At 39.7% G+C, this 20,646-nt stretch overlaps 1 protein-coding gene across 1 annotated transcript; it reads right to left on the bottom strand.

Annotated features, from left to right (window-relative positions):
- Positions 1–143: 143 nt before the first annotated feature.
- Positions 144–19,780, bottom strand: B3GALNT2 (beta-1,3-N-acetylgalactosaminyltransferase 2). Its single transcript, XM_009281831.1, has 12 exons — positions 19,711–19,780; positions 19,234–19,381; positions 17,795–17,895; positions 16,470–16,663; positions 14,990–15,085; positions 10,117–10,227; positions 9,352–9,430; positions 7,735–7,918; positions 5,407–5,532; positions 1,324–1,483; positions 845–901; positions 144–475 (listed from the first exon to the last, which is right to left on the bottom strand). The coding sequence occupies exons 1-12, from the start codon at positions 19,778–19,780 to the stop codon at positions 341–343; spliced, it is 1,461 nt and encodes a 486-aa protein (XP_009280106.1). The 3' UTR covers positions 144–340.
- Between the last annotated feature and the right edge of the window lie 866 nt (positions 19,781–20,646).

Here is a 20,646-nt window from a genome sequence, read left to right on the forward strand (position 1 = left end):
TACAGAGAACTTGGGGGATGGGGGCTGCTGGTGGTGAGGGGGGTTGGTTTGTACGGGTTTTGTGGTTTTTCTTTTAAATACATTTTAACAAGTGTTTTCTGGATTTTAATCCAATGGCTGTTTCAATTTTTGGGTTTTGTCAGATCAACATCTATACTATAGAAAATGAATAGTATCAGTCCGCTTGTAATTATCAAAAGGGCTGTGCAAATATTGTTATACTTTAGTTGAAACCCAACATGAAAAGATACCTTAATATTCCTTATTGTTCCAAGAACGAATCCAAGTGTACACTTTTCCATGATCATTATACACTACCCTGTTTTCCAAGGCAAGTCCATCATCTTTCCTCACATCTACAAGGATCTCCACAGAGTTCCTTTAATCTCCAGAGCTCTCTCAGTTCCTGTGGAGAATACTGGGGGGAAGACAGCATTCCACTCTCACATGTCTTCTCACACAACCAGAGACTATCCTGTTAGGGAGAGAACCATTTCAATAGTTTTTCTTACCAGGAATTTAGTCTTTGACAATCTTTACTTCTTTTCATTGTTTCTAGCAATAAACATTGCACACAAAGGTCACCAACTAGAGGTATATGTCTAGACCTATACAGAGAACTTGGGGGATGGGGGCTGCTGGTGGTGAGGGGGGGGTTGGTGTACGGGTTTTGTGGTTTTTCTTTTAAATACATTTTAACAAGTGTTTTCTGGATTTTAAAATGGCTGTTTCAATTGCTTTTTCTTAAAAAAAAAAAAAAAAAAAAAATTTCCTCTATTTTATGCTATTTGGAGCAACAGGCATGTTCTCCTTCCATAAGGTCAGAGAATTTCTTCAGACTCACTTGATATCGCTTGGGTCCTACAGCTGCCATCCAGATGCCCATACTCACATCTTCACCCTGAGACAGCACATTAAAATAAAAAATACAGATATTAGCACCAGGAAACCACAAAGCATGACTTTGGGAACTAGAATAAGTTGCATCATGTACCAGCAGTAAAAAACAGTAACTACAGAAACCTATGTCTGACTGTTCTAGAGGTGTTAAATTATTCCTCCCAGCTTTCCTGTAATACATTGTTCTCAAAAGAAGACAGTACAAAAGTCAAGGTTACAGCTCCAGAGGTTCTCTGTCCAAAACAGTTGTGCTTTGACCTAGAAAAGACACTAAGTATAGTGACCAAAAGCACTGCAAAAATCCAGCATCAACCAGGGGAACCCAGCACTAACACTTGAGCAATGTTCTTTCCATCTCATCCAGTACATGTGCTGCTCCCCAGACCAGTTTAAGATAGAAAAACTGAACCAACGCTTTACTACCTGGTACGTCTTTAATCTTTCGGAGTTGCTTGCCAGCCACTGAACAATGTCTTTGGAGATGACGTAGCCGGACCCACAAGCAAAGGCTGGATATGCAGGACTTGGGTACTCCAGCTCTTGCCATTTCCCAGTTCGATCAACTGCCCAGTTTAGTCTGAAACTGAAGACCGCGTTAGACGTGAGATATTTATACAAAGCCCTCTGTGAAACCTATGAACACTGCTAACAACTGAAGTAACATTGATAATAAACAATATTAAGAGGAAGAAGTAGCAGGTGATCCTAATTATAGTTCCTAGCCTTATTTCTCTAGGGCACACATCTAGTCCAACACAACAGCTGAAAGTGTAACTTGTTTGGTCTCAATCTTGGGTAATAAGAGAAAGTTCTCTGAACAGAAACAAACGCAGCATTGACAGTCAGGTCTTCTGCACCCCCTGCTGGGTTTTGATCCAGGTAAGCACAAGCGTCCTTAATTATGTTCTGTAACAGGTACGTCTATGTCCAACCCCCTTTTGTTAATCAACACGACACAAAGTCGGTGCCTCTGGCAGGCATGCTGTTACAGCGATGTTACACAACCCCTTTTCCTGATAAAACTAGTGGCTGCTTAAAAACCAGGAAGCAAGGCAAAGTAGTGGGGGTTTTTTATATACCTCCTCTAAGCTGTTTTCTAAATGAAACTCAACAAAGCAGATGTTCAAAGGCTGCCATCACTGAATTACAAAAAACCTTCCTGGCAGTCATCTTCTCTAGGGAAGATTGTACTTACTATTAGAGGCCTTCAGAAAGCCAGCAGTGCTCCGCACAGTCTCTCCGCGCTGACTCCCATCCCCTGGCAGTGTGGCATAGCTAGCTTTAACACACTGCCGCACCATGCAGCACTACGGACCCTGTTCAACTGCTGTGTTGGGCAGTGAGAAACGCCCTGTTTTTCCTGTTCAGGAACAGGCTGGTATTACGCTCCTCTTACCTTACAAGTACTTCATGCACTCACAGCTAAGTGGCATAACTGTGTCAATGCAGCAGTTTGTCCCCCTTTCTGCAAACAGGTTCAAGTGTTGCTGAATTCAGTCATGAGCACAAGCAGCTAAAAGCTTTAGCGAGCTACTAAGAATTGTCACCTCAGACAACAGCCCCATAATGGACAAATTACAGTTCAGTTGCAGATCTGTTATCAGACTCTACACATTCACAGCTGAAGCTGACGTGTTAAAGCACAAGTAGATAAAAGTCACATCTGATACCTGAGTTCACTTCAGACTCAGTATCTTCCATTCTTAGCAAGTCACAGCAGGAAGGGTGCAACCCCCTCCAGACTGAGGGGCACCTGCTTTGCTAATCATTTAATACCTCTGTAGTGATTTCAGCATTGTTCTTTACATCTCACGCTTGCCTTACCTGAAAACTGTGACTATTAGAGAATTTACACTTGAAGATGTCACCCCTACATAAAGTTCTCCAGAGAGATACAGAAAAGATGTTTTGTCCAACTCTTCCCTCCCAGCACTTGTCACTTCGTTTTGTCAGTAACCTCAAAATTACTTGATACCTTAACACACCATTTCTACAGCAAGACTCAGCAAAACTCATTAATCAGTCTGCAGAAGAAAGCATTATTGATCCTCGTAAGTTCATTCAATGGCTATTCTAAGGCAAGCCTAGAAGTCTGTTACTAGAACATGAAGGATGTTACACTCAACAGCATATCTTACACCCCAGGAAAAGGGGAGGTTCATATTACAAGTGAAACATATCTTCATGGAGAACTTCTTCAAGTATCTGAAGTTTCTTTTTGGCCTAATTAAGGTCAAGAAAAGGTGCCATTCTGAACTCCCTCTGCTTTCCACAGCATGGTAGATGAGCCAACTTCAGTGACCTGCCTTTTCGTTTACAGCATTCATATTAGATTCAGTCTCCCTCAGAAACAGCTTGGTACGTTCTACCCCATTGTAAATTTGGTCATTTGCACACATGACCAGTGATCCATCAAAGACTTCTCTCTCATGCCTGAGGGCGACCAGTCTTTTGACTGCAGTTTTAAAAGAACAGAATAGCAGTAACTTAAGATAAGTATGCTCTCTCCAAGATGAGCCAAAGTTCTGAAGTAGGATACCTGGACCATTTGGTTTTCCAGCTTGCAGTCCTGAAATGCTCTAAATTAGCTAGATGATAAGCTTTTTAAATGGTGATTTAAAATTAATGAACAAAACCACCACACAATATGAAGTGAGAGACAGAAAAGGGCTATTAACTGACAGCACACATAAGTACTGCTCAATCCAAAGCATTCCCTTCCCAGTTCCACTGAGATCTCATCCCTGGTTTCTGCCCGAGTAAGCTGATAATTTCAGAATTCACAAGAACGCTGGTAAGTTTCTCTAAGAGTACAGGAATTAATTAAGTATCAAGAGATTATAAGGAACAGTGGACAATGAACAAGAAACTTGAGAGTTTCTTGAGAGAGAGTATCAAGAGATTATAAGGAACACTGGACAACGAACAAGAAACTTGAGAGTTTCTTGAGAGAGCTTAATAAGGTATAGATGAAGAATGCAAAGTTTTGAGTTCTCAGACACGTGCTCCGAGGAGCAGAAGGAAGGGAGACCATCAATAGTCACCTCAAGGGCCAGGTATATTAACCTTCTGCTCAAGAAGTTAAGGTCTCTACACACCAGAACCACCTCTCAGAGAAGCCTAACAGCATTTCATGTGCACTGTCACCAATGCTCAAGTCTAAATAGACAAGATGTCACTGAGTTGAAAGGTAGGAGAGCTTGGAACGATTCCCCAAAACCGCTCAGAAGACTCTACACTCAGTGGTTACCCACAAAGCTGAACACGTAACCAGGAAACTAGCCAAGGAGCAGGCCCATGGTAGGCAGCAACACAAAGGTAGGAACACCTACCTTTGCATAGGGAGGGACACCAAGGAGAAGGAGGGCAATCTCTATGGTATCGCATCCTCAGCTCATACAGCCAAGAACATGCTCCAGAAGAGCTTTCCCTACAGCAGCTGGAACAGCAGCCCAGGCAGCTTATACATAGTGCTATTTTTCCTTTTGCAAGTTGGTTTCCATCTTGTCATCAAGTTCCTGACCTTTTACATTGCTAGAATGAACCTATCTTACCTTCACTATTAGCCTTGCCTTGTGCTAAAGGTAGTCCCAAGAAAATTTAACAGGCACCAGGCAATCAGGGGTTTTGTGCAGGCTAGAGAACACGTGGCCACCACTCAGATCTTTGAGACCATCACAAGATAGCCAGCTATTCCACACACTTCAACACACACACTTTATTGAATCACCTTATGAGTAAGCAACAGTCAGTACCAGATCTGTGAAGCCAGACAGCTTTAGCAGCAAAGGGCAGCTTTTCTTCAATAAGCAGATGGCAACAGGAAGACGCATCATGCTGTTGTGCTATATGGAATGTTATAGCAGCGTAGCATTTCTGCTATATTGGATGTTACACCAGTGTAGCAATGCATTCCGTGGATGGAAGGGAAGGGAAGAGATGGGCTATTTTGATCCTCCTAGTTATTCACAAGCGTAATGCAGGCTGGGGAACTTCACTCAAGAATTCCCAAAACAGACCTAGCATTTCAGACAGCAGCAAAGTGGGCAGCAATGCCTGTCATTGACAGACTTGAAAACGAAGTGCAGATTATAAAGGCAATTTTGTTTCTCCTGTTTACCCCATTTACTCAAGCCCACCAGAAAAATCACAGTGGCTTCAAAAAAAGTAAAGTTTGCAATTCTAGTATGTACTAGCATTTTAACTTTACTGTACTGCTGGAATACTTTTATTTACTTAAGTACCACGACAAAGGCATATACAACACATTTTAAAACTAGGTAAGGTATTCAGCAAGTTCAACTCATTGTAAAGGCACACTCTGGAAAGCTATTGTAAAGTATTGATTTCTCTATTTTGAGATTCAAAGTTCTACACATACAAAAGTCCTGCTTTTTATAACTAGCTTCCATAAGCAGAAAAGGGGAACCCACATGAAAACAGACTTAAAGCATTAAACCGTTCACGTGGCATCTCTTAAAGACAAGTTAAAAAAAACCAACTCACTTTCCCCACCAAATGTTTGGCCTGTCCAATTTTTTCTGCATTATCCTGTTAAAAACAGCCTCCAAATCAATGTAACAGTCATCATCTGTCTTCAGCAACAAATCAAAACTCGTTGATTCAACAGTCCTGTAGCCAAAAAGAAAAGTGATGAGATGCTGAGCTGCAGCCCACAAACTACAGTTATGCAACAGAACACTCCGCAAGGGTTTTTTGGGAAGCAGAGGGGGAAGGAAGAGGGAAGGAATGTTTTTCCTACCCTTGACTTTTAAATGTTTTCCCTATTGACCAAGGCTGACTGCTTGTCCTGGTTTCGGCTGGGACAGAGTTAATTTTCTTCCTAGTAGCTGGTACAGTGCTGTGTTTTGGATTTAGGATGAGAACAATGTTGATAACACACCGATGTTTTAGTTGTTGCTAAGCAGTGCTCACACTAGTCAAGGACTTTTCAGCTTCCCATGCTCTGCCAGGTGCACAGGGAGCTGGGAGGGAAGGAATGTTTCCTACCCTTGACTTTTAAATGTTTTCCCTATTGACCAAGGCTGACTGCTTGTCCTGGTGTTTGCTGGGACAGAGTTAATTTTCTTCCTAGTAGCTGGTACAGTGCTGTGTTTTGGATTTAGGATGAGAACAATGTTGATAACACACCGATGTTTTAGTTGTTGCTAAGCAGTGCTCACACTAGTCAAGGACTTTTCAGCTTCCCATGCTCTACCGACTGAGAGCGCCCGATTCTCTCCCCCATCCCACTGGGCCGGGGGAGTGAGCAAATGGCTGTGTGGTGTTTAGCTGCCTGCCGGGTTAAACCACAACAGAGATGCAGCTGCATCCTATGATGATCTTACAACACGGATTTGTGTATGAGCTGAAGAAAACAAACTTGAAGTTGGACAGATGGTGGATTTACTGATGAATCCATCTTAGACAGTATTGACCTCAGAAGGATATGAGTCCCTTCTGATGATGGCAGCACAGCTGTTAAATGCCAGTGACTACATGTCAGCAGCCTACTCTTCAGGATGAGACAGTCAGTTCAAGGGCAATACAACTGTAGAAGGTTGTAAGAAATATGCGTGGAAATAACTTGGTACTTACTCTTCCTCAGTAAAGCACCCTTCAAATATGAAAAAAGTAATCTTTAACTGTCTGAAATAGTTGAATATCTGTCACTTGTAAAATAACCAAAGCAGCTTAAAATTCTAGGGATTATTCCTTGGTTGAGTAACAAACACTATTTTTAAGGGTAACTTCTCTTAACAAGAAATGCATTTTCCTTAAGCCTTTTATTACTAAATCTTGAAAAATTTGCTAACCTGTAAGAAATTATCACAAAGATCTAAGTCTTGACATTTAAACTCCCTTTTTAGAACTGAAAGCATGGTTCAGTTTTTCAGTTACATTCATAACCATGAAATTTGTTAAATAAGTGCATAATCTTGCAAGCAACTAAAACTGTCGGCTGTATTTCTTACTCCACAGCAACATCAATTAATTGAAACAGTTGTCTCAGACTAATGGAAAGAATTGCAAATTAGAGGTAATAACTTATTAGATTCACCACAGACAATTTAATACACTGTGAAAATTCTTCCTCTCAACCTTCCGTCCTCCCTGTACACAACCTTCCTATCCCTCCCCTCCAGTCAGCACTGGTGAGGCCACATCTGGAGTACAGTGTGCAGTCTTAGGCTCCACAGTACAAGAGAGACACGGACATACTGGATGGAGCGAGTCCAGCAAAGGGACACCAAGATGATTAAGGGACTGGAGTATGTCTCCTATGAGGAAAGGCTAATAGAGATGGGACTGTTGAGCCTGGAGAAGAGAAGGCTCAGGGAGGAGCTCATCAATGTCTATAAATACCTGAAGGGAGGGGTGTAAAGGACGGAGCCAGGCTCTTTTCAGTGGTGCCCAGTGACAGGACAAAAGTCAATTTCAAAATTCACAAACTGAAACACTAAAGTTTACAAGCTGGCCAAAAGCCATCCTTTAAGAGACTAAAGCTGCTAGTTTTCAGTCAGAAACAAATGAAAAGAAATTGCAAGGAGACATGAAAATTTTCACACCTGGACTCTTGGAGCAGAAGCCTGTCTTGCCAGCTCATGCTTATTTGAGGCACCAAGGGTCAGCATTCAAGAAATACAGATCCTGTTGTTTTATTCATTAGATACACTACTTGCCCCCAAACTTGTGAAAGAGAAATACAACTTAATGAAGTACATCACATAAGGTATGTGTTTCATGGAACCTGTCAGATAATGTAACATGCTGGATCATCTTGCACTACAAACAGCAACATTCCTAAGAGAAAATGCTTTCTTTTCAACTTACCATCGGTAGAAGTTCAGTAGTTTGGCTGGAACATTTCTGTAAGTGTCAATAACATCTACAAAAACAATATCGTCATAGGTACTGCTTTCTTCCTTCAATAAAGCATCTTCTTTTTCAAGATTTTTTATGTGACTTGTAAACCTTTCTGGGCGAGTATGGAGGCTTTTTAAAAGAGCATCACCTTCTGAAAGAAGCAGCACCCATCATTAAACAAAGATGCATACCTACATACTATTTCACATGTTTCTCCTGGATCATACACGACATACTAACAAAATGAATCTGAAGAAGTGTTCAACTCAATGGGGTTATGAAAATCCTACAATCAATTTAAAAATTTCTATGAAATGTTAAAAGTTGCATAACAACAAAGAAATTTATTTTTGCATAAGGTCTGATACAGATTACACAAAGTTTAAAGTAAAACAGTATTCTCTTCAGTAATAAAAGGATTCAACTTTTCAAGGTTCTTTATATTAAAGAGCTGTCTGGGACTTCACTATTACTCTTACCGGTAGAGTAAAAAGGCTACTGTTATATCAATTACACCGAAGCATATAAATCCTACGCAAATATAATCAAACTGGCATTGCTTTGATGTAGCATAGGCAGTCCCCGCTGAATTTTATCCCGTAACTGATAAAAGCTAAAAAGATATTGCAAGAATAGTGAACTTCTTGGTAAGGAGTAAGGAGGTGGTACTGAAGAAACCCCCAAACAAACAAAAAAAATCCTACGCTAAATATAATCAAACTGGCATTGCTTTGATGTAGCATAGGCAGTCCCCGCTGAATTTTATCACGTAACTGACTGTAGATAAAAGCTAAAAAGATATTGCAAGAATAGTGAACTTCTTGGTAAGGAGATAGTTCGTGGTACTGAAGAACTTTTTGACAAACAGGATGGAAGGGCTTTAGCACACCTCAGTTTAGGCTCCTACACAGATGACAAGACAACAGGACTGCCCAATTTATATCTGCCAGGCCTAACTACAAAAACACAGGAATAACGCTCTGAAAGTCACTGCTCATGTTGACTATGATGGACCGATAAGAATACATCGACTCTAGTGCTATGTGGCTGCAATCTTAGACACTGGAAAGGACTCCTATAGGGTCTGTGAACATTCTGCTGAAATAGGTGTAAACCAGCAAAAATAGAGGTGGAAAAGCAGGCTCTGTTAGGTAGTCACTGTTTGTCAGTAGTTAATATTAAACATCATGGCATAGTACTTCTAATTCTAAAAGTAGCAAGACTGGAAAAAATGTTAAAATTATCAGAGAAAGACTTCTTGAGGATGACATTGCACCTAATTTTTTAACTTGGGTTTGGGTAACAAAAAACGAGGACAGAGAAGAGAGTCTAGAGAAAAATGGTATTTCTGTTAATAAAAAGACAAGGGGATGCAATTCAATTGGAGTGGCTGACAAAGAGCAAGCAAAGAAACCATATCAGGACATTGACATTAGGCCTAAAAAAACCAGAAAGAAATTGTTTCCACTAAAAACTTAAGTTGATCAAGTTCATAGAGATAGCACAAATTCTACCTCAGAAATGTAATTTAAAGTTACTGTTTTACCATAACTTCAAACATGATGTTATGTTTTGCAGACTTACCTTGAATAGTGTAGATAAAACCACCTGCTATTCCCTCCACACCTTCTGTGAGTTCATGTGGCAGTGACCCTTCCCCTGCCTGCTAGAGACAGATTAATGGAAAGAAATAAATTAGTTCATCTCTCATTACTGATGTGTTTTTCCCTGTGATTTTAAGGTGTGAAGTTTTCTGGCAACTGAGAATGAAATTAATTTAAAGCTCTTCTGGTTTAGGTACCTGCATAATGAAAGACTAAGACTAAGATTTTTAACTGTAAAGTTTTGTGACTTTTTTTTGAAGTTTCACCTAAAACTAGCGGTACCACTGAAACTTTTAGAAAACTAGTTTTGAAGTTGAGAGCAAAATGTAAAGTTATTCTGGCTAAATTACAACAGCACAGCATGTTTAAGTAAGCAACGTTTTGACAGGAAAAGAGACACATTGCCAAAAAGCAAAAAACCAGACTTAATCCCATCAATTGGGATTTTAGCACAGGATTTTTGACCCATGTTTTGCCATCTCTGATATACTGATACTGCTTCACACCTGACAAAGACAATAGGTGAACTTTACTCCCTTCAAAATAAAAGAAAATGCCGCTTACTAGCATCATTTTTTGCATGCCCTGTCCTTTTCCCAGGCAAAGCAAACTTTCCCTCTGAGACAACAGGAGAAGCCCAACTGAATTAACGATTTACAGAGAAACACAGGAAAGCAAAATGCTAAATACCCAAGAATTATAGGAAAAATAGAAACATGGTGGAAGGGAAGGTGAGGTGACTCACTGTAATGACTCTGAAAACACCCCCTCCATCATTCACCATCACTTTATGAAGGTTTCTTGAAACAAGGCCCTGAAGATCCTGGCTTTCCCACACAATGGTACCTTCAAAACTCTGGTAAGAGAGCAAAACACTGTTATGCAGGTATTCAAAGACTTCAAAGGATGAAAATCAAACAGTTTGGGGGTTTTTATGTTAAAATAGTCAACTTCAAGCAACATATAGCTTGAATGCACAACATAGATGTTTTACTTAGACTTCAATAAAAATAAGTTACACATAAAAGAAATACATCTGTGAAACTCAGTAACACATAATCATGCTTTTAAGACTAATCATGAATCTCTATATTAGGAACATTAAACTTTTAACAGAAGTCTAGTGTAAAAAGGCTTTGGCTTTCTAACATCATTAAGATGGCATTTAAAGGTGACCTGAAGTGAATATTTAAAAATCAACTATAAAATCCTGCATTACAAAGAGAATACATTAAAGCAGATTTGGAAATAAGTGCTGCTTTTTAGTTATCTGCCAAAACCAGAGATCAGAGACTCGATCCTGACATCAGCAAAACTCAAAGGAAAATACAACCACCTTTATCCTGCAAAGCTGTCACAAGCTACTGTGGGAGAGTCACAGAACTCTGACCTCACATCTTGGCTGGTAGGGAAAGGAGGAGAAAGACAAGTGAGTATCTTTAAAATTTTCTGGTTTTAACTGTCAGTTTAAGTGATGTCACTCCATGGTTTTTTTATATATATATATATATGTATGTGTGTGTGTGTCTAAATTCTTGCATTTAAAAGGCATTTCATCCAACTTGAAACTAATCCACCTAACAGTCCAACTATTACCCATTTTATATAAGACTTTCCTGAAGAACCCTGAGAACACGCAAAGGGACGCGGTATGTGGTACTGGTAGTATTATATATTTTAATTTTTTTAAAGCAATATCACCCTTATGACAAGGTAGTATAGAGTAGGTGTAGGGTTATTATGCTCCTGAAGCATTTCATCTCAACTTGAAACTAATCCACCTAACAGTCCAACTATTACCCATTTTATATAAGACTTTCCTGAAGAACCCTGAGAACACGCAAAGGGACAAGCGGTATGTGGTACTGGTAGTATTATATATTTTAATTTTTTTAAAGCAATTTCACCCTTATGACAAGGTAGTATAGAGTAGGTGTAGGGTTATTATGCTCCTGACTGCTAGATGAGCGCATTCTGTTTTGTTTCTCCCAATTTCATAGGAAAAACACTGGTAGCTAGCGTGGACCTTGGGACAGAGAAACAACTTCTTTCAACTATTTGTAGATGCATCTCTGTTGCTGTAGAAAGTCTGTTTACTTGTACTAACCTCTCAGCTCTTCCCCATTTCAGCTTCCTTGTACTCCAGAAACCTTCTCTAGAAACTCTCCAGTTACTGACACACCATTGAGTCTAGCTTAGAGTTCGGGTCAATTCTTTGCTTTCCTCTAGAAGTAGGTCTTAATATCTGCAGCAGTCTCACTATTTAATGACAGCTGTGTACTTCAGAAGTCTTCCATCTACTATTTATAATGCCAGCTTTATAATCTAATAATGGAGCTAGTCAGTGTTTATTCAAGCCTGACTTGCATGCTCAATACCTTCCCCTTGTTTGTTTAATTACCTATCAGTTGCCAAAACAAATGGACCACTACTAAGACTTTTTTTAGTGGCGGGACCCCTGAAGACCCTGCACAGTAAGACGCACATGCTCAATTTCTCTATTTGCAGTGACTGTCATCTCCCATTCCAATGTTTTTTGCCGTAGGGACTGGGGTCTAATCCCACTTCTGTGCCTTGTTTACAGACACAACCTTGGGTAAGTTGTTTAGTGAGCCTGAGAGTCCTTTCACTCCTCAGCAACCAGAAACATTAAAATTCTTACCACTATTACTGATACTGACTTCAAACATGTATCAAGAGTTTTAATCAGTTATTACCAATGAACCTCAGTGCAAGGTATTCTAAAGCTGCAAACTATCATTGTTTTCCAGGTTGAGAGACTTGTAAGCAAATTTTCTAATGACTTTAGCCCTCAGCTATTCTTACTCTAAGCCGCTTAATGAAAGCTGAGGCCTGAAAATGCTTAAAGCAAAACATTAGTGGCACACCTGAGACTACATCATCTGTTTTTCGCCATTTAAATTCCAGCCTTGTTGCTGCCAGAGCGCAGTGGCATTTACAGTGAATACCGAACAGGTGTACTGACATAATGCAGCCCTGCCAAACTCCTTTCCTAATGTTAAACAGTGCTGTGCTTTTTGTTTCTCCAATTACTCCCCATTAGTAATACAGAGCATGCATAGTACAGAGTCCCATTTTCATGCAAGCGGCCCATGGCTTTTTGACAAAATAAGTGCATTGCTAAGACTTGGCTGTAAGAGCCCCTGTGTGAGTTTTCCTTATCTGCTAGTGGTTCTGCTCTTCTGCGCTTTCAGTCGTTCCAAAGCTGAATGATCGATTCTGTCTTTGACAATCTGGCCTGCCAGATGCTTATTCTAATACTGCATTTCCCTCCCTTTCCCCAAGATGAGCAGAAAGAGCAGCACTTCAGCTGGAAGATGAATGAAGCTCTTCAGCAGTCTGTACAATCCATTACTTCTTGAAGGTGGAAAGGCAGAGAATAGATATTGTCTCAGAAACCATCTTGTGACAATTAAACAGTTCACTAAATTTACTGCTCTCAAACAAGTAGATAGGAACACGTGGGCGTTCTCTCTCCTCTGAATCATCTTGTATGGTTCAGCATCCTAAGTATCACAGGAGACAACATGCTGTGCATAAGCCCTATTAATCTACATTGAAACATCATGTTATCCTGTAAGTATTCAGCGCATGACACGTATCAGATTAAGGAAGCCCACACAAAGAAATATATGAATACTAATAGCCCCTTTCTAAATGAAATACTTCCCATCTGCCCTTCAGGAAAAATGCAATCATTTATAGCAAAATTACAACTGCCTAGAATTTTAGTATCTCGGAACAAAATCTTACAGGGAAAAGGCTTACATGTTATGCTACCAAATTACTGGGTAACCAATACTCTTTTTTAAAAAGTAAAAAGCCCTGATTCATTTTGATATCAAATTAGTTTGTCAAAACACATGCACAAAATACTGCAAGAGGTCTGCTCACCCGAAAGGTCTCCTGCCAGCATAACAAACTTGCATAGCATTCAGTAAAAACTGTTTAAGATGATAAACCAATTAATCAACTGCAGATTCCCCTTAAAAGGAGCCGGTTTCCAAACGCATTCATTCTTATAAAGCCAGGGGAATAAATCAGGGATTAAACTGGCTCCAAATGTCCTCTCCTCCCCCTTCAATCTTCTCTTGCTCCATTCTTTCATAAAACAGTTAATTTCTAGCATATCAAAACAATCCAGACCCAAAGACAACTTACAGAAATAGCAGCAAGGGTCCAGTCATATAGGAGAATATTTAAATGAAGAGAAACAGCCTAAAATGGCAGCTGACATATCTAGTGAGAGATCACTGGTCCACTGGGAACAATTCCTTGTACCTGGGAGGGTCTGCTGAACTAGAATTCTCATTCTGAGTCAACTTGTGTTCACTAAACCTTCACTGTAACAATATCAGTTTTTTTCCTACCTATATTCTGTTCCTTCTGTGTTTAATCACCTTCCTTCCTAAGCAGCCGCAAGTAGGTTCTATTATCCCTATACCAAAACCCTACTCTTGGACTGCACCCCCAATCCCAAAAAGAATTAAAAACAAACAAACAAACAAACCAAACCAAAAAAATACTTTAGACCCTGCCTCGTGAGCTTAGCTAATGGTATCTCAGGACAAGCAAGAATGCTAACACTTTCATTACTGCCCAAAAAGCAGTCCTCTCCCAAATTTCTGAGGGGCATCCACTTTAAAAAAAAAAAAAAAAAAAAAAAAAACCCCAAACAAACGAAAAAAAACCCCAAAAACCCCACTTCAGCCATAGGATGGTGACAGGTTTTAAAAACCCAAATGTCAGTCTTCGGTGCACCACATACTCCATCTACTATATTACAGATAGACCCTACTACAGATCTTCTTGAGGTTTTGATTCTTGTTTCCTTTCATGGTTCAATGAACGAACAATTCCTCACTGGTGCTGCCAGAAAAGGAATAACCAAAATTTTAGTAGCCCTCAAGTAAGCGCTTCTTGATTACAACTATTCAACTAATACTGTCACTGCAAATGTAACACACAGTATCTTGCTGTTATGTCCGAGACATCAGAAGCAGAAACCTCTTTTCCCTAGAAACCTGTGCCATCCGCCCCTCCCTATCTTGTATACTAATGTCTGAAAAAGCAGGAGGGAGAAAGAAGTGTAATTTCAGTAGCCCTCAAGTAAGCGCTTCTTGATTACAACTATTCAACTAATACTGTCACTGCAAATGTAACACACAGTATCTTGCTGTTATGTCCGAGACATCAGAAGCAGAAACCTCTTTTCCCTAGAAACCTGTGCCATCCGCCCCTCCCTATCTTGTATACTAATGTCTGAAAAAGCAGGAGGGAGAAAGAAGTGTCCCATTCTCTGGTAAACTCTCCCACAGAATCAAAGCAGGTACAATTTTCACTCAGAAACTGGAAAGGTTTCCGAAATTGCTACTATTTGTCAATGTAATTTTTTAATCAATATGTATTTTTCAGGCTTTTGCTTTATAACTATTGGTGATAATGAGATGGTAGAAAAGAAATTCTGGATTTCAGCATATCCCCCTCAACTAGAGGTTTTCACTCACCCTTTTCTGCCTCAAGCAAAGGCCAGTTTTATCAGTCAGTCTCTCCGGCTGACTTAAAAGAACTGCAGGCAGTTCCAATACTGCACATACCTCTGGCAAAATGAACTGCTCTACTGGCTTGTACCACAACCTGTTCACTTGCACTCCACAGCTTGGTGGACTAAAGCGAGCACTGAAGAGAGCTTCCTGTGAACAACAGAAAACACAAAAAAAACAGAACCAAAAAAACCCCAACCACACATTAAAAGTGCTGTGAGATTATGCAAATCTTGATCATCTCAGTTAGTTACAATGGAAAGAGGCTTATTGATTGTATAAAACTTAGTGAAAGTTTTATTCTCACAACAGTCTCTCAGACTCCACAGAATTCAAGTGTTGGATTGATATGGTGGAAGCAAGCAACAATGGAACAAGAGTGCCAGTTCAACTAGAATCCAACCAACAGAGCACATCATCTGGAAGATTCAGACCCACCTCCCAGTCTACAGATTTTCTATCTTCTGTTTAAATAGCTGACTACTATTAATTGCAACAGAGGATGCTGACCCCTAGAACTTAATTGCTACTGTATTAGATAGGCCACCAAACAGCTCTTAGATAACAGCAAATGACATAAAGATGCTGCATTGCCAGGTTCCCAATCTTCAGAAAACAGTCTCCAAGCACTCCTATGATACTAATTTTTCTCCTTCACTGGAAGTAAAAAGCTAATGCAGATCAAGTTATTACGCTCTCAATGTTTAGAATTCTACCATTTAGCAAACAAATCTGATTACAGTAGACTTGTTTTTTGCTATTATAAACCCAACTCTTTGGAAGTTCATCATAAAAGCCATACTTCAGTGTATTTTCTGTACTTGATTTTAATTATTACCTTAAATTTAAAATTCTTTCCACTGTAGCATAGCCAGAAGTCTTGAAATTGGCCTATCAAGTTATTGGTAGAGATAAATGCAATATACCAAATGCGACAATCATGCTCAATGATTTTTTTTTTTTTCCCCTCCAGGTTAGTACTAAGCTATTCTATCAAACCCATAACAGCTTGGGAGTGGGGGGAATTATCACTGAAGTTTGATTATTACCTGTAAATAATACCAGTTTCTAGAAATCTCAAAATGTCTTGCCAGAAGACAAACAAGAAAAAATTACAGCTGTCCTGCATCTCTCTGCTGGAAGGCACCAGATGTGCCTTTCTGCACATGTGTTTTAAATATATTCAACAGTTTATTTTTTATTCCTTAAGACCTATCAATACTTTAGAACCTCAAATGCAATCAAAATTGTGTCTTGGAATCAGATATAAGCACTCTTTCAAAAGGGCATTTAAATTAACTCATAGCACTCCGTGAATTTCATCTTTTCATCTTTTGCATGTGTGTGTATATATGTATCTGTGAAATAAGAATTTACAATGCAACAGAAGAAAAATATAATTCATATGCTTGTCAGTTAAGTACTTCTCTTCTAAATCATCAATACAGCATGTCACCTTCTGTAAGAACTTTAATCCACAATAAAGAGAAAACATGCTTTAGTCCACTTTCAAAAGAAAACTACAATACTCTACCTCATGTTCTGCCTGGTACAATTTTACAGTGATGTTTCTCTGGAATCCCACCCCATCAGCCTCATAAAATACCCCAAGACTGGTAATGACAATGGGGTAAAGTACACGGAAGTTCACACTGACAATTCGGTCTTCAGATAGCACAGAAGGTACATCCTCAGGGAGACTGAATGCTTCAATTTCCTGATTCAAAACTGTATGAAGACGAAAGGACAGAGGTAATGTGAGAAGACTTCATAGTTCTTGAACTGGATACACACAAAGCACACTGGATACACGCAAAGCATTCTGATAATTCTGATTAATTAGCATGGCTTGCAGGTGCACAAGGATAATCAAATGCTGGAGGAGAAGAAAATACAACTGGCTGCAGACTGCAGCAAGGAGAAACTCAGAGTGATGCAGCAATCTGCCAGCTACCAGCAATTGCAAGTCAATGCCTACATATCCACAGAGAAAAGATTAGAAACACAATAAATCCACAGAGTGAAGACGAAAATGCTTCACTTGATTGCATGAATATCTGTATATTAGCATATTAAAATAATTATTCATGTATCAAAATGGCATACACCTCCACTTAATTCAGCTGCCTGCTTTTTGGCATTATCTCCTCCCTAAGCCCTGAGGTACCATTTATTCATGGGAAATTGGTTAAACAGTGGATGTTGCCGTTCAAAGAGAAAGTAACAGAAGTTTCATTTTATGGTGAATCATAGTTTAAGTGCCAAGCAGTCCTTAGTTAACTTGCAATTAAAAAACAAAAATTAAATAGAAAGTAAAAGGTGACAGGAAGAATTTACAATTTTAGTTAGGAATTTTTGTATGGCAGCATTTCATTTTTTCCCCATGGTACATGTCTTAATTGTTCCCTCTCTAGGGTGGAATCTGAAAAACCTATCAGCCAGACTTGCTTAGAATTCACTTCATCACCAGAGAAGTCCACCTGACGCTTGAGACTCTGGCACCTTGCTACTGTCTTCATGTATGACACTGGACTGGGTCATTCCAGCTCTCTCCAACTTCATTTTACACAGGGATCGAGTAAAAATGTACGTTATATGGGAGAGAATGTCCCCCAATGCAAGCAAAATGCTAATCCATTGGAAGTCAATGGCCTCCCCTTCACAGCCCCAAAGATATCTCACTTTCTTGCCTGCACACGGTACTTAAAGGAAGGTTATGGAACTGTTAAGACAGCAAGTTCTAGGCGGCATTTATTTTCAAGACTGGCAGTCTCAGTTAAGCACCCTGAACTACTCTCATAATATAAGATGATTAGTTCTAGTTCAGATCATAGAATTTTAAAAAGTTAATTTTTATACCTGGGTTACTGATGTTCAGAAGTTTGCAGGAGTAGGGGTCTTCTCTGTCCTCCACTGGCACAGCACAACCACGTGCACCTACTATAAACTTCACAAGGACACTAAAATAATTTGGTTTTATTAACACCAGTTCTCTTCCCTCCTCCCTCCACCTTCAATAAACTTATTTCATCACAGTGGTCTGTCTGTCACAGGATTAAGATTTTGAATCCCTTAAAAATCAGCAATGAGAGTCTCTATGTAAAGCAACCACGTTAATCCCCTCATAGGGGCTCAATTCCAAACCCACATTAGCCTTTTACATTTCATAATGAGGGCGCAGGAAGATTGGCAACTAGGAATGGGATTCCAGACAGCCAGCACACTAAACAGAAAAAGACCTAAGGCAACACTGAAGGATCCTGAAGCCCTGCCTTTCACTGCCTGGCTTTGTTATTAATTCAAGATTGTTTGAATATTCTGCATTCAAAAGGCAATGAAAAAAATAATAAGAAGAAAAAAGACACGTAGCATCAAAGAAGGAACAAGGACTCCAGACTACCCGTTATGATGAAATGTCTCAGCTTCGGGATGTAGCAAAACAACAGGTTGCTCTTTCCAGCCCCAATCATGGTTGGGCCACAGTCAGGAAACAACAAGCAGTATGAAGAGCAAGAGGATCCACCTTAGCCCAGTCTTTCACCTAGCAGCTAAATATCCTCCTGGAACTCCGTATAAGCTATGAAAGGTCACATTTTTAGAGGACTGAAGTAGCTATGCTTCACTCCAAACTGCACACTGACACCAAATTTGTGAATGGCAAATGGCTTTCAGCGCAAGGCAGGTACCACGGTATGAGGCCTATCAAGATGACAAAGTTTCCAGGAATGAACTGCAGCAGAACTTTCTCAGCACGAGCAGAGGCGTCTGCAGACTGTCAGGTCTACACAACCCATCAGGAAGGGTTCTGCTGGTCACTCACACTGCAGCAGTTTGGTGTACCTGATGCAGTGGGAAATAAATCTGAACTTTACAGCTGAGGCTGTTGTAAGCGTTTTTTGTGGTTCTCACCAAATGTGATCCTGCCTGCTTTCAAGTATCCTGAATTACTAAGCATTTCAAGTTGCATACTGTACAAAGCGCACATTGCAACACCAACAAGGGAAAGTCTTATACATCACCAATGAACAGTGGCAACTAATTGCAAAAACAAACAGTAGTGAACAGTCAAACAATTACATTTTATTCCTTGTATAAAAAATAGTTCCAGCCCAGAACAAGCAGTATTCTTACATATTACTAAGCAGATTAAAAAAATTATCAGAGTACAAGATGCTCACAAATAAAGCAAAAAAAGGAAATACTTTCAAAACAAAAGGATTAAATCAAGATATTTAAGCATTACAGTCTTTCCCCGCTCCCCCTCACAAAGCCCCAAATTACAAAACACTAGAGATTACCGTTGGCTCAGTGCAGGATGTTGCTTCAGGTGCTTGAACCAAGTGTTCCTTATAACACTGCGCAGTTCATGATTGTGTCGAGCTGACAAAACACCTACAATAACATCATAATGTTTCAGCTTCCACTGAGGAAAGAAGGCCAGTGGACCTAGAAATACAAAGTGACAAAGATGTATTATATGCACCTATTACCACAAGCCTGAGTTGCAAGCAATAATTAAAATGCATCTCAAAAGCAAGAGTACTGGGAACCTGAAACACTAAAAACAAGAAGTAGAATTACTATTGCATTCTTGGTTCAGAATCAGGGGAACATTTTCAACGTCATAACCTTCACTAGCAATCTAGGAAAACTTTACTGCAATGAACTAAACAAGTCACTGCAGGTAAACAAAACTAAGAAACTGTGACTCACAAAGCAGGCAAGAACATAAGCCAGTTTTGACTGACAGCATCTTCCGTTCTTTAAATATTTGCCTGCCTGTCTTACGAGCAAACTGCCCCCTGAGAACATGCTCTTGCTGGGCTTCTCTTTCCTATCAGCCATCGGAAACCTTGTGGGCAAGATACAACATCCTACTGTTCCCTCTGCAAAACTCTTGAGCCAGTCTGGGCCTTCTGCTTGCTCATTGATACCTCCTCTAGCATGATTTACCCTAAAGCCTGAGGGCTTGTCATCACTGGTACCAGGCCTTCACTATTAGAATTCACCATTATTTTACCTAGAAAAGAAATATTTAAACAAGGCCTGTCAGATTCAGAAATATGCCCATTTTCCCCTTCTTTTTAAAACTGCTGGACCACCCTTCTGCCTCACCATTTCAATCTAGTATGTCAAGGCCTATCGTTTCTAACCTTTTGAAGTTGAACACCACTCTGCCTTCACACAGGTTATTACATCCCTACACAGGGGAATGCTCTGGCTTTATTCATAGCTGGATTTCACTGCCAATACTTGTAATCCACAATTTAGCTTGTGCTGTTTTAATTTAGAGATCATGAAAGCTGGACTTGATTTCAAGCAAGATTACGACCAGATAGAGACCTGAGAAGCTCTGACTTTCAGCCTGCAAACAGGCAAGTAGCTAAAGTGAATTTGCATAGTTTAATTTATCAGACATTCTAGAGTTAAAAGAGATTTATATTTAGCTTTAGCAAAGGATTGCTTTCCTCTCATCTCACTTTTTTTTTTTTTGCATTAGGCTGCAGATAAAGAAAACAAATGTAAATGTGAGGGCCCTCTAAACTACTGCATACAGCATAGACAAGATTTTTTAAAATCTAATTTTAAAGAGACCAAAAATATCTCCAAGTCTGTATTGTGTACTCCCACTAGAAAGAGTTGAATTATAATCCAGATTCCACCTTCTGTACCAGCATCCCCTTTCTCCACTTTGAAACTGAGAAGATAGA

Source organism: Aptenodytes forsteri, unplaced genomic scaffold, assembly GCF_000699145.1.
Source record: "Aptenodytes forsteri isolate BGI_AS27 unplaced genomic scaffold, ASM69914v1 Scaffold132, whole genome shotgun sequence".
Classification (NCBI taxonomy): Eukaryota; Metazoa; Chordata; class Aves; order Sphenisciformes; family Spheniscidae; genus Aptenodytes; species Aptenodytes forsteri.